The sequence below is a fragment of the Rhineura floridana genome, chromosome 6, assembly GCF_030035675.1.
Source record: "Rhineura floridana isolate rRhiFlo1 chromosome 6, rRhiFlo1.hap2, whole genome shotgun sequence".
NCBI classification, from domain to species: Eukaryota; Metazoa; Chordata; class Lepidosauria; order Squamata; family Rhineuridae; genus Rhineura; species Rhineura floridana.
The window spans coordinates 64,961,936-64,975,991 of record NC_084485.1 but is presented as its reverse complement, the minus strand read 5'-3'; the positions used below and the strand labels follow the sequence as shown (position 1 = coordinate 64,975,991).

Below are 14,056 nucleotides of genomic sequence, written 5' to 3'. Positions count from 1 at the left end.
TGTAGAAGCCCCTGTAGTGGCAGAGGCTTTATTAAAAATCTTTATGAGGCTGAGTTTCCCTCATGAAGTGCTGACGGATCAAGGCAGTGTATTCATGGGAGAAGTGATGCAATGTATGTGGAAATGTTGTGGTCTAAAACATCTAAAGACCACTACTTACCATCCTGCCACTAATGGGTTAACAGAGAGATTCAATGGCGTTTTGAAGGGCATGATCAGAAGCTATGTTCAAGATCACCCACAAGACTGGGATGAACGTTTGGGATGCTTCTTATTTGCATATAGAGAAGTCCCTCAGGAGTCAACAGGCTTCTCACCCTTTGAACTCATGTTCACTAGAAAAGTGAGGGGACCTTTGGAACTATTAAAAAATTCATGGGAAGGAACCCTGGGAGAGTACAAAACATCTGTAGTAGATTTTGTATTGGAATTCCGCAATAAATTAACATCAATGATGGAGGTGGTGAAAAAGAATTTGAGTCAAGCACAGGAGAAGCAACGTTACTGGTATGACAGAACAGCCAGGGAACGTGTGTATGATGTGGGAGATATGGTTATGGCGTTCATACCCAGGAAACATGACAAATTACAGGCTAACTGGGAAGGACCATATACCATCAGAGAAAGGCTTGACACAGTGATGTATGTAATCACCACAGATCAATTAAACAAAAGCAAAGTGGTTCATGTAAATATGTTGAAGCCTTACCATACCAGGGATGCACAGGTGTTGCAAGTTACCTTATTCCCTGAGGGAAGTGGGCCTGAACTTCCAGATTTGGTACAGGAAAGCAAAGACAAAGGAGGGGTAGATCAAGTGGAATGGTCAGAGGAGGTGAAGGAGGAAGTAAAAGAAGAGATTCTGAGAGTTTTGAAAACCTATAGGAATCTCTTTAGCAACAAACCTGGCCGAACCAGTATAGTTATACATTCCATTGATACTGGAGATCATGCCCCAATCAGATCTGTTCCGTACCGTGTGAATGGGAAAGTTTTAAATGAGATCAAAAAGGAGGTGGAAGATATGCTGGAATTAGGAGTGATCAGGGAATCCATCAGTCCCTGGGCCTCAAGTATTGTCCTGGTTCCGAAAAAAGATGGAACGACAAGGTTTTGCATTGATTATCAGCTAATCAATAAAATCACGGTCCCAGATGCGTATCCTATGCCCAGGGTAGACGCAATGTTAGAGTTATTGGGGGCAGCAACCATTATCTCTATGTTAGACCTCTGTAAAGGATTTTGGCAAATGGAACTAGACGAGCAATCCAGAGCCAAAACTGCCTTCAGTACACCAGATGGGTTATATGAGTTTGTGACCTTACCCATGGGACTAAGGAACTCACCAAGTTCATTTCAGAGGCTAATCAATACTGTGTTGCGAGGCATGTCAGATTTTGCAGTGGCCTATATCGATGACGTGGCCATTTTTAGCAAGTCGGTGCCTGAGCATGTCCAACACCTGACAACAGTATTGGAGGCCTTAAGAAAAGCAGGCCTCACAATAAAAGCTAAGAAATGCCAGTTTGGACTAAAGGAAGTAATCTATTTAGGACATAAGGTGGGGAGTGGGAAAATCACCCCCTTATGGAGCAAGGTGGAGGCAATACAAGCGTGGCCGATCCCCTTAACCAAAAAACAAGTAAGGGCATTTCTGGGTGTGGCTGGATTTTATAGGAAGTTTGTGAGAAATTTTGGGGAAATAGCAACCCCCTTGCATGAATTAACAAAGAAGAAGTGTTCTGAGCATGTGGTATGGACGGATGAATGTCAGAAGGCTTTTGATCTACTGAAGCAAGCCTTGTGCCAAGGACCCATATTAATAGCACCAGACTATGAGAAACCATTCATCGTGGCTACAGATGCGTTGGACCTGGCACTGGGAGTCATCTTGCTGCAGGAGAGAGAAGGCACCAGACATCCAGTGGCGTACCTGAGTCGCAAGCTGACGCCGAGGGAGAAAAACTATTCGTCGGTCCAGAAGGAGTGCCTAGCGGTCGTGTGGGGACTGAACAAGTTGCGCCCATACATGTGGGGACGAAGATTCACAGTGACTACGGATCATTGGGCCTTGTTACGGTTGCAGACTATGAAAAACCATAACACTATGCTGCAGAGGTGGTCCTGGGCCCTACAGGACTATCAAGTGGACTTCCAGTTCATAAAAGGCAAGGACAATGTACTGGCCGATGGACTTTCCAGGCAAGTGGCTGGGACTGCAGTGACGTGACCAGATGGAGAGACAAAGAAAGACATTTTCCCCATAGAGACTTGTTTATATTGTTAACGCGACGTATAAATCCTGGAACAGGAATAATACTCTGCCGTTGTTTAAGGGGGGGGGGAATGTGATGTTCCTATATTAATGTATATATGGTAAGTGTTGGTTGTTTAGAAGATACATGGTAAGTGGAGTGAAAGAGGAGGGGGAGTGAATGGGCAGTAGAATGCTAGATGATTGGCTGAGTGTTTAAAATGGCTGAACGTATAAAAGGAAGAGTGAGAGTGGAATCTGGGGGGAGAAGAGAAAGAGTGGGTTGCTTGGTGGGGTTTGAGAGAGTTGTTTGCCAGGAGAGAGTGGAGAAGGAGGGGGGTGGAGTTCGGATTAGTATTGAGTAAAACCATATGCTTATGTGCCTTAAGAAGAAATCTTGTTAATCTTGTTAGCTTTGTTATCTTTAATAAATACTTAATTTGGTTTACCAAAGGCCTGATCCTTGGCTGGGGTTTCCCAGACCAGAAGGGAGAGTAAGGTAATGACCAAGGCTGAAGGGAAACTGTAACAAATGGTGGCAGCGGTGAAGAGAATAACAATACCAGTATTCAGAGTCTCTGGGAATACTAGTATTGGGACGTTACTGGTGGTTGCCTAGCAGGGGGATCTGTTGAGATCTGTGCTAGAGCGGGGAGAGAAACAATAAAAAAGGACAGTCCGGACTGGTGGTGCCTAGTGACAGGCAGTAGCCACCAGCAGGTAGGAACCTGATAGGGAGAGCCAGGGAAGGGCGTCACAGTGCTCTATCATTGAGCTGCTGCCCTTGCATTAGGATTCCACTTTGAAGCTGTTGAAACAGTAGTTATAAAGATCAGGATGAATTTTTAGGGAAATCAGCTCCTAAAGCACAATGACAGCTTTCAAGCAGTATTTGAAATGTGTAAAAAAAAAAAAGTTGATTCTTTTGACCTAACTATTCCATGTTGTTACTCTTTGTATGGAGGCCATCCACTCAGAATTAAAAAGGCATGAATTTTAAACGCCTACCCATACCAATGAAAGACACACTGGGCTGCTTAAAACTGCACATTGAATTCATTGTTAATAGGAACATTTGGAGGTTTTAATGGAGCCATTCAGTTGTAACAATTTCCTGATGATTTTGAATTTGCTGACACTCTTTGAAGAGATGCTAATCCCTTATGTTAAATAAATATTTCACTAATGGAAAAAATGGGTTTGACTAGCTGAGTACTTTTGTTGAGGGGCAGGGCAGGGGGTGGTCCAGCTTTAAAGCTCAGTGGTTTAATAAGGTTGGCATCAAGCTGGTGAGGATTACAGTGGGGGTGCTGAGATGCGTAATCTTAGTCTCTGTGTAGACAAACCTAAAATGAGATGAGAATCTTCTGTGTGTTGGGTTCTTTCATTATACTTTTAACCAACACACACAACCTTTGGAGTAAAGAGATTCCTATAGCAAGCAAAAGAAAAAAAAATCTTACGTCCTCTATATAAAAACACTAGTCAAATTTATAAAGCTTCTGTTTGGTGGTAGTAAGGGATGAATAAAAGTTTACCCATAGAGAACAAGCAAACCTGAAGTCTTGTCTTCCCTTCAACAATGCTTAAGAACTACTGGTAGAAAATGAAATTCACTTACCCAAATCTTCCTAATACTACTTTATTTTAGCCATTCACAGTGTCTTGCATTTCCACATTAATACACATTATGGCTCTTCCCTTTTTAGTGGCCAGATATGCAGTATTCTTCATTGAATTTAGAAATGCAGAGTATTTTATTGCCCTGCCCTTCCAGGTTTGTGTTTTTAAAGTCTCCTAGCTCGTAAAGGGTTAATCAGCTGTCATGCTGAGAAGTGAATTTGAATGAGCTTTCATTAAATTCTTATAAAACATTGATTTATGTGGAGAATGTTTCCATCAAACATTTATAACCCAGAAAACACCAGCAAGATTGACACACTTATAAATACAGTATTTTGGATATTTTAAGTGTTAGGGATGGAGAAACAGTACAGAAACATGTTGCTGCTATAGTTGCTACAAAGATGGAAAACACTGCTGTTGTCTTAATCTAATTCTCCAGATTTCTTATGGTGGTAGCTTATAAAATATTAATGACTGCTTTTCTTCTCATTCTCTGGATGGAGATGTGTGCGTGTGCGTGCATACAACACACACAATCTGCCTTATAAAGATGAATCCAGGTGCTTGGAATGTATTTTGTAAATTGGGCACCTGCACCCAAGGGGATCCATCCACAAGGCCAGGGGCTTCATTGTATATTAACCCATGTGTTAACACAGATGGATTTAGTTTTTCTCAAGTTTCAACCTCATAATAGGGCTCTAATTCTCACTTGGAGCTGGTTTCCTTCCAGTTGCACAGCACATGGAATTTTAGTGTGACAGCAAAGCTGCAACTGATTTGCTTTTTACCAAGCAAACCACCCTCTGAATGTGCAAATTCTCAATCAAGCATCTTTTGTTTTTGTGCTTGGTCTCTGTGCTTCTTGACTGAATTTAATGTCCTTTCATTGTGTGCTTCCAGTAAAGCCAACAACTGTTGCTGCTTTACAAGAGCTTGACACCTGCTACAGCCTTTTGGCACAGTACCCAGGCATGTTGCAGCCGGCAATGGCAGGGCTCTTTTGAAAAACATTGGAAAATGGTTCAGGTTGCACTTCTTTCCTTCTCTTTTCCGTTTGATTTCCTCTCTTTTTTCCATTTTCTTTTCCCTTTTTTGCCATTCATCTCTCATGCTCCAAATGATTATACAGGAGTAGGAGATTCTGTTGATTTCAGTTTACAGAGGAGGGCATCCAATTAAGTAGATGGGTTCTTCCTCCTTTTGAATTGCTTCCTAATATATTTAATTTTTGAACTGTCTATCTTTTTGAGCACGAACAGTTCTCTTTTTAAATTTTGTTCTACTGATTTTTTTAAAAAAATGAAAAAATCAAGTATGTCTGAGGAAGTAATGACAAGAACTTCTTTCCCATTAATATTATGATTTGGCTTGCATATTAGATTGGCTTTCAGTAACAATATGCTAAAGTTGCCAGTAAGTTCAGCAAATGTTTGGCTACAATGATTGCTTTTGAAAATTTTCTTCACTTTCTTTCCTCCTATCTGCAAAGTGAATATTTTGTTATATTTCAGTTCCACCTTTCACAAAATAAAAGTAAAAAGTAGGAGTAAAATAAACTTAACAATAAATGTAGTGGATTTTTTTTTTTTTCCAATAATTTTTATTCAGATTTTCATAAAACATACAAGACGAAATCATAAAACATTCAAAGACAAAAGACAAAATCAAAAATAGTTAACAAAAAAAAAAAAAAGAAAAAAAAAACAAAAAAAAAAAATAAAGAGTAAAATATTGACTTCCCATTTGTCAAAGATCAAATCAGTTATAAGTCTATAATATATAACAATCCTGTCTCTTAAGTCATATTATAAAATCACTTTCCTCCAGTAGTTATCTTACTTAATCATCAAATCTCATAAACATTACTTTATTCTTTCCACAAAAAGTCAAAGAGAGGTTTCAATTCTTTAAGAAATATATCTATCAATTTTTTTTTCCAGATAAGCATATCGATTAATCCATCTCATTACTAATTATGATAATCTTATTGTCATAACCATAGTCAAAATAAACATTTCAATTAATCCATCACATCAGAATCTGTTAGGTTCAGTAATTTCAGTAGCCATTGTTCTATTATCCCTATTAGTTCCATTTTCCATCTTCCATCTTCAGTAGTCTTGTTAAGTCCAGTAATTTCAGTATCCAATCTTCCATTATCAGTATTCCATAATAATCTTGCTGTCAAAGCCATAGTCATATAGTAAGAGTCTGATGGGAATTACCTCTATCCCAAATATTTTCTTGCCATCCATTCTGAATAGGTTGCTGAAATACTGCTGTAAAATCATATCTCTGTTCTTTTTTTCAAAATACACTGGGTCATCTCTTGAAAGTTTTTCCATTGTCACATGGCTGCAGTTAATTCCATAGATTTTCTCTATATTGGGCTCCATCACATCATTCCAGTCCAGAAGATTATCCATGCCATTGATAACTTTATCTCTAGAATCTTCATTAATTTCTTCAGAGATAACATTGAGTTCCAAACAATAGATTTTATTTCTAAAGTCCATAGACTCCAAATCTTGTTCCTGTTCCACGTTTGTTCCAATCTCCGGGATCTCCTCTCTCACAGGGACCCCTGTTCCAGTCTCCAGGGTCTCCTCTCTCACAGGGACCCCTGTTCCAGTCTCCAGGGTCTCCTCTCTCACAAGGACCCCTATGTCTTTAATCTCCTGTGTCTCCAAACAATAGATTTTGTTTCTAAAGTCCATAGACTCCAAATCTTTTTCCTGTTCCACGTTTGTTCCAATCTCCGGGGTCTCCTCTCTCACAGGGACCCCTTCCAGGGTCACCTCTCTCACAGGGACCCCTATATCTTTAATCTCCTGCTTCATTTTACTCAATTCAATTTTCAGCTCCTTACAACCCTGTCGCAGGTTTTGTTTCGTTATCTCAATCTCATCCATTATTTTCTGAAACATAGTTATTTCCAGATTCTCAGCCACTTTCTTAATTGCCATTTTAAAAGAAAAATATAGGAAAACCACTTCTTATTTCAGCAACAATTGGGTTAATACTCCAAACTTGGTGACATCACAGTATAAACAGAGCAGACAGCCTTATCTCTCCATGCTTAAGTAAACAAAATGCAGTTCCCAGGATCGAAACAATTAATGGCGGTCGTCAGAAAACAGATTCGTCAAAATAAAATAGACCAAAAAGAGAGTAGTCTCAGACAATATAATATTCTTCAAAATAAAAATCTGGAATAGAAATCCCTCTTCTGTGTATATCTTTAGAATGCAAATCCAGGACAGCTTTTTGCAACAAAAACAGAGATAAGCTATTAATTAGTGAGTAGCAGAGAGAAGTTATGGCTCCCCAGTGAGATGTCAAAAACCGATCAATCTGGCAAATCTCTTTTAAACAGCAACAATTTAAGTCAAGTAAAAGAAAAATATAGAAAGAAGGGTGCTTGCCTGTTAGTGCGTTCTCTCTTAGAAGATAAGATGAACGTTCGCTTTATCAGATAGAGCTTGTTGTTGAAAATCCGTCCCACCTTCGTCGGCTGGACCTCGTCCCATAAATTAATGAGATCTGGTCATCCCAACAAAAATAGGCTTTGAGGTTAATCTCTTCGTTTCTCCCTACCCGGGAGAAGTTTAATCAGTCAAAAAAAAAAAAAAATCTGACTGATATATCTGAATAAGCTTCTTTTGAGGCAGGAGCCCGTCTCAAAAGCAGGCACAGGCTAAGTCACCCTTCCCGGAAGTCCAATGTAGTGGATTAAAAAGTAAAAACAAGCTATTAAAACCAGCAGTTAAAACCAAGATTTAAAAAAAACACCAAGAAACTGAGTCTCCAGATAAATAGTAAAGACATGTGGATGGATTTCTTGCAGATAAAGTTAGCAAAGTTGGTGTCAGGCAAATGTGTCTGCAGATGTTGCATAGCTTAGATATCACCACTGACAAGGTCCTCTCTTTTGTGGCCCCTGCTTAATTTTATTCAAAGGCCCTTCTCCTATGTCCCCAACAAGTGCAGTATCTGCAAAGGGGGGGCCTAAGCACATATAACTTTCATGCATTTGGGAACCTTGCAACCATCACATGTTAATGTGCAGATCGCCAGTGGGCGAGGGACACAATGTTGATGTGGGGCTATGGGGCATGGGCATGCTCCTCCATGTGTTTAGCAGAGCTTGGAAAAGTTACTTTTTTGAACTACAACTCCCATCAGCCCCAGCCAGCATGGCCACTGGATTGGGCTGATAAGAGTTGTAGTTCAAAAAAATAACTTTTCCAAGCGCTGGTGTTTAGCATGGAGAGCCATTTGTGAAGGAGGTAACATGCCTTCCTGGGATTGATAGCAGATAGTAGCACTGGTCTTTGGGCATCATACGAAGAAAAGAATTGGCAGCAATCCAGCTAGGATGTGAACAGGAGCTGGCAAATTGGGTTACCCAAGTTTAACAGATCAAAGCAGCAAGATGAGCATAATTAGCCAGCTGTTAGGACTGACAACCAGAGAGTGATTGAGTCTGAGGCTGCAGACTACACTAGTTGCTTCAAAAGCAGCCAGACCTTTTTCTCTGGTTATGTTTTGCAATGATTCTGCCTTGGCTAGACACATCTGCCTTCCTCACTGCTGATTAGGACCACCCATAGCAAAGTGTTGGGCCAATCACTGTGTCTGCCTGAGCCTACAGCAAAACTGTTTTCATTGAACACGCCTGGAGTGGCAACGAAGTTGATGAGCAATCTGTTTTGAAGTCTGTGTGAAGCTGACTTCAAGGTATACCATGCTGAAGCTGCAACTTCTGAAGTTTTAGAGTAAAAGGGACATGCTGGTCATTGACCGTAACAATAAAGATTATTATTATTATTAGAGTAAAAGGGGGCAGAATTTCACTCGCATTGTGTGTCTCAGGCTTCAGAAAATAGAGGTGGAGATGCACTGAAGCCAGCACAACTATAAGTGTGTCTCTTCCCTGAGAGTCTGGGAGCAGGAGAGAAGCACACAGAATGGTACCAGTCCAGAAGCTTTTGTGTACAGCTTCAAGAACAAGGCTTTATGTGAGCTGGGTTGGTAAGACAGATCACTATCAGTCACAGGGTTTCTATATTGTCTTAATTGAACTGTGTGTGTTTCAGTGGTTCCACCTTATAAGCAGCCACAGAAACCCTTGTTGCCAGTTCAAGACTTGCTCAGTTACATGAGCAATTGCAACAATCCAAAGCTGGCAATTGTGGTACTGGTGGTGATGGTGTTTTTAACTTTGGAAAGTCACAACTATTAACTTCAGTTTTAAGTTTATAATATAAACATAACTCAGCTCTGGCCATCAGTTTTGTGTTTCTTGCCCAATAGATTATTGGATCTTTTTGAGGCCAAAATAAATGTGTGATTAAAATAATGTATTTGAAACCATTGGTTCATAGTATCTTTTGTAACTTCTGTTCCTACAGAGTTCAAGTGGTCTTTCTCTTGCTTTTTTCTTTTCCAGCAGTGCTGTGACCTAGGATATCATGCCAGCCTTGGTAGAGCACTCAGGACATTCTTGTCAGCAGAGCTGAATCTAGAACAATCAAAGCATGAAGGACTGGATGCCATCGAGAATGCTGTGGAAAACTTGGATGCAAATAGCGACAAGCAGCGCCTCATGGAGATGTGCAACAATGTCTTCTGTCCACCCATGAAGTTTGAGTTTCAGCCTCACATGGGAGATATGGTTAGTTTTATTCTTTTTTGTAAATATGCATACATGAGGATTTCCACTCTAGTCATAATAAGAAAGAATGTATGGGAAATCAAACAAATAGTTGTTTTGAATTAGTCAGTAACTATGTGTAGGCTGCTGAGGAGTCTATCTGTCTAGTTTTCCAGAAAGACAAGTAAAGGGTTAAGGTGTGCAGCAGCTCAAGGACAGCTCACAGGAGAGGCTGCAGCTGGCACAGAGCAATCGCAGTCTATAAAGCCTTGAAAAAGAAACTACAAGGTGTGGGGGTGTTAGGAGAGTAAAGGAAAGTATTCGAATCTGTATTGTAACCGTTCCTGTACGAAATCCTGTCAGTAAAAGACTCTTAACAATTAACGGCCTGTGTGTGGGAATCTTTCAACTTGCTCTATCCTGCTGGGCACACATAATCGATACACCACTGCCAACATTATGCTCTTGGCCCTCAGTATGGGCACCAAAGTTGAAAAGAATGTCCTCATTTTAGCATATGGGTAAGGTTGCACAGAAGAAAAAGCGACCTCCCAGATTTCATGGTACTAATTTGTAGTATCTTTGCATTGTAATAATGATTACTTCTTAGAAAAGAAGTTAGATTATTGCTTCACCCATAGGATAAAATAAATGAGGGAAACCACTTACTATAAAGAATATGTCCTGACACCATGATAAATGAAACAGGTGAAGAAGCTCAATTTAACTCAGTCTTGTAATATGCACAAGAATTGCTCACTGGATTGTGAACCATAAAACTGAAGCTCAGTATTTTATTATACAGCCACGAGAGTGTATACTTTCATTCTGAGAACAGTTACATGTAAATAGGGACATGAATAAAACCTTCTGTTTTATACTTCATTCCCTTTTTCAGGTTTCTTTCCTAAGAACTCTGTTCATGCTGTATAAAAGTTAAATTGTTGTAGCTACTCTATCTACATTCGAAAGTGAAAATATATCCGTGAAGCAGACATTCAAGAGGTCTGCCCTATATCATAGAATTCATTAAATCCCATATCTGCTGCGGTATCCCTAATCTCATGTATATATTACAATTCAAAACTCATCTGATAATTGTTCAAAACTATGGGATATGACAGATGATTAGGCAATTGTCACATTCACTGTCTGTACATTCACCAGATAGATGAGGAATTGTCTTCACATTTTTTAAAAGGTTGCTAATGAGTAGTGTGATTTCCATTCATTATGTATTTATATTCACAGACTTAATAGTACATTCCTTGAGATGTAATAATGTTTTAAAGATGTGAGAAGGTCATTATAGTAAGCATCTATATCACTTGCTGATCCTTACACCTACGTAGTCTATCAAATCTACATGTGGACTGGTTTTGTCTCACGTGAAGCAACGGTCTTATTGCTGCTTCTTGAATAGTGCATGTGTGTTTGTTGCTCTGTGTGTATGGAAGTAACCAAATGCATATCAGCCTCAGCTAGCTTATGTGAAAGTGCTCCTAAGTAATGTCCTTTTGCATACCTGTGGATCAGTTTGAGAACAGAACATAAAGCAGATCCAGACCTAGAATATTTTTTTCTGCCAGAATGGTGACTGTCCCCTGTTGTTATATCAGAGTGTCAGTGGATTCTATGGATCCATTTAGAATTTTAATACTAATATGGAATATGTTGTTGTTACTGTGCTGCATCATTCCACTGGCAGCTTTTCTCATGGGACAGCTAACAGGTGGTGGTGGGGGGACTGATCCACATCAGGATTCTGATTAAATCCTCTCTTTCTCTAATGCCACATTCCTGATCCATATTGTCTCCCATGCCTGCTGTTCTAGTGAACAAGAAGAGGCAGCACTCAAGGGCCAATCACATGCTTAAATATTGTGTCTAGTTTGGTGCCCAGAACTAGCAAGATACTTTAGTTGTTTCTGAGTATCTGTACAGCCTGGGTTGAAGTGAGAAGCTAGCCCCTCACCTGATTCCTCCACACATGCCATATGACTTAGGAGAGAGGTAGAGTCCTCTTATGTGAAGAACAATGAAGGTGGTGGTGATGGTGGTCTTCTGTTGTGCAGGTAATATCTAGAAATGATTCATAGATGGTAACAGTGATATAGTAGTAGCATTTGTGAAACACTGTTTAAATTGTTTTGCACACTTATTTATTGTTACATTTATTTATTATTTATTTATAAAAATATTTGTATACCACAAATTCATTAAAAAATCAGAGCAGTTTACAACAATTACAGTACAATTATAGTACAGTATATCCCATCTTTCCTCTAGGGAGCTCAAGGTGGTATACATACTTCTTCCTCTCCCCTACTTTATCCTCACAACAACCCTGCAAGGTAGGTTAGTCTGAGAGACAGTGACTAGCTCAAGATCACCCAGTGAGGTTCCTGGTTGAGTGGGGTTTTCAGCCTGGGTCTCCCAAGATTACAAGCAAATGTGAAATATCCTAATATTCTATTTTCCAGTGAAAACTAAAAATGCAATAGGGCATTTAACCCTCAGCCTCCTTATTCTGTCCAGATAAAAGGGCTTAGGGTGGTTTGGAAATACGTTCAAATGTTAGAGCAAATGATTAACTTTCAGTTGATTTTTTTTATAGAACTGTATTGAATTCTTGTCTTTTTCATAGCATCATCTTGTTGCTTTGAAATTTGCCCAAGGGCTAGATGCACATCCAGAAATGGATTTAACTGGCATTCAAGGCTTGAAAGAAACTCTCTTGTGGCAATGTAGTCTGAAGTTCAGGATTTTAAAAAAAGGTTGTTTCTTTAAAGGATGGAAAAAGTCCTTGCCCCTTGTATTTCCTTAGAACGTATTGAAGATTGTTAAATAGCTAATTACCTCTGCTAATATGGATACAAGTCTTGCTTGAGCCAAACACCAAAGTTGTGGGCTGCGCTACATGTTACATGTAGCTCCACAGTTACTTTTAGGGACAGTCTTTGTTTTTATAAAACGCAAGTGCTAATGCTGCAATTTGAAGGGAGAGATTGCTGCAGGGTGAGAGGGGCTTCAAAGCCATTTCCCCTTGGAACTGCTGTTGCCAAGTTGCTTTTACCTCTGCTGGAGGAATGATACACATACCCATATGGGAAGAAAAGCAACTTGGGGGAGCAATGTTTAACAGAGAAACAGCTTGAGGGAAAAATATTCAGAAGCTCCTATTCCCCCACACAAGCCTCCCCTTTCAGTTACACCCTTTGCAGCTGTCTTTGTAAAAGCAAAAACTCTCCAAAAAAAGAGATCCATTCTGTGTAGTTCTATCATTTCTGCACCAAATAGGAGTTTTTTTCATCCTCATACTAGGGTCACACCTTGTACTCCTGGGGATTAGGACTGAAGCAGCAGTTCTGTCTTCACTAATCCTTGATTGAAGAGGTGGATTATTTTTCCAGGTGAAACTCACACATACCACTTAATCCAGAACAGATTTTGTTTGCTTTTCAACTTTGACTCTCCCATCCCTAACCCCAAATCAGTACTGCTGCAATAAAACCTATGGCTCCATTTCTTCTGTGGCCCAGTCCAGACTTCTCATACACCTTGGTGTACAGTGTTAATACAAAACTGAAGAATCAAGTGTCCAGAATCTTTCAAAAGTGCCATTTTCTTTTCCAGGTGTTCCAGCTGTGTGCCCAGCAGCCAGTGCAGAGTGAGTTAGTGCAGAGGTGTCAACAGCTGCAGTCTAGGCTATCCACACTGAAGATAGAAAATGAAGAGGTAAGGTACCACAAACTCCAAACCACTCATAGCAATTTCTGTGATGTTATCTCCCCTTTTTTTCACTTGTCTTTGTCTGTGCTTTCTCCATAATCCTGTTTTGCCATGATCTGGACAGTAAATTGGGGAAAAGGAAGGGCAGCTGAGAATATCATAATCTATAAGCTTCAGTTCAGAAAGAAATTTCAAAGGCAAACCAAATGCTATCGATTTCGTAATGTAAATCACTTTGGGAAGCTGCTCCCAAACAGCTAAGTTTAGATGTGCATTGTGTACATTTTAGTCTGACTTCTAAGCTTCACGGTTTTATTTCACCTATGCTTTAATTAAAACTGCATGGTATAATTTTATTTTATTTTAAATTGAAAGATACACTATAGTTATGTTCGTATGAATTGTTCTGGTTAATTTGAGATTTTGTGCTTGGAATGGAAATAGACTTGTAATAGCTGTGAGATATTAGGGATATTGTAAAGCAGGCATGTGGTACTGTTCTGTATGGAAAAGGAAAAATCCTAATTCTTTCCTATCTAAATGGAAGTTGTAATATGTTACCAAAAGGTCTAGGGAAGGCTTGTTTGGTTTTCAAATGTTGGGATATGTATGATTCAGAAATTATGGGCGATAATCAAAATTACAACCTGAACAAGGTGTTTAATTATATAGTAGTACTATACAACAACAGGTTTTGTGGGGAGTTTCTCAAAGAGAAGAATGACAGACTATTTTACTCTGTCACTGAATACTAAGATTCCAAAACATCAGATTCTCCAGCCCAA

At 39.5% G+C, this 14,056-nt stretch overlaps 1 protein-coding gene across 6 annotated transcripts in view; it reads left to right on the top strand.

Annotated features, from left to right (window-relative positions):
- Positions 1 to 14,056, top strand: part of SRGAP2 (SLIT-ROBO Rho GTPase activating protein 2) — a 332,663-nt gene that overhangs the window by 216,618 nt on the left and 101,989 nt on the right. For 5 of the 6 annotated variants that reach the window (XM_061632116.1, XM_061632117.1, XM_061632120.1 and 2 more), the window contains exons 8-9: positions 9,336 to 9,560; positions 13,176 to 13,277. In XM_061632116.1, the coding sequence (XP_061488100.1) occupies positions 9,336 to 9,560; positions 13,176 to 13,277 (327 nt within the window). The remainder of the gene's footprint in view (positions 1 to 9,335; positions 9,561 to 13,175; positions 13,278 to 14,056) is intronic. The other variant, XM_061632118.1, reaches the window with a different exon arrangement.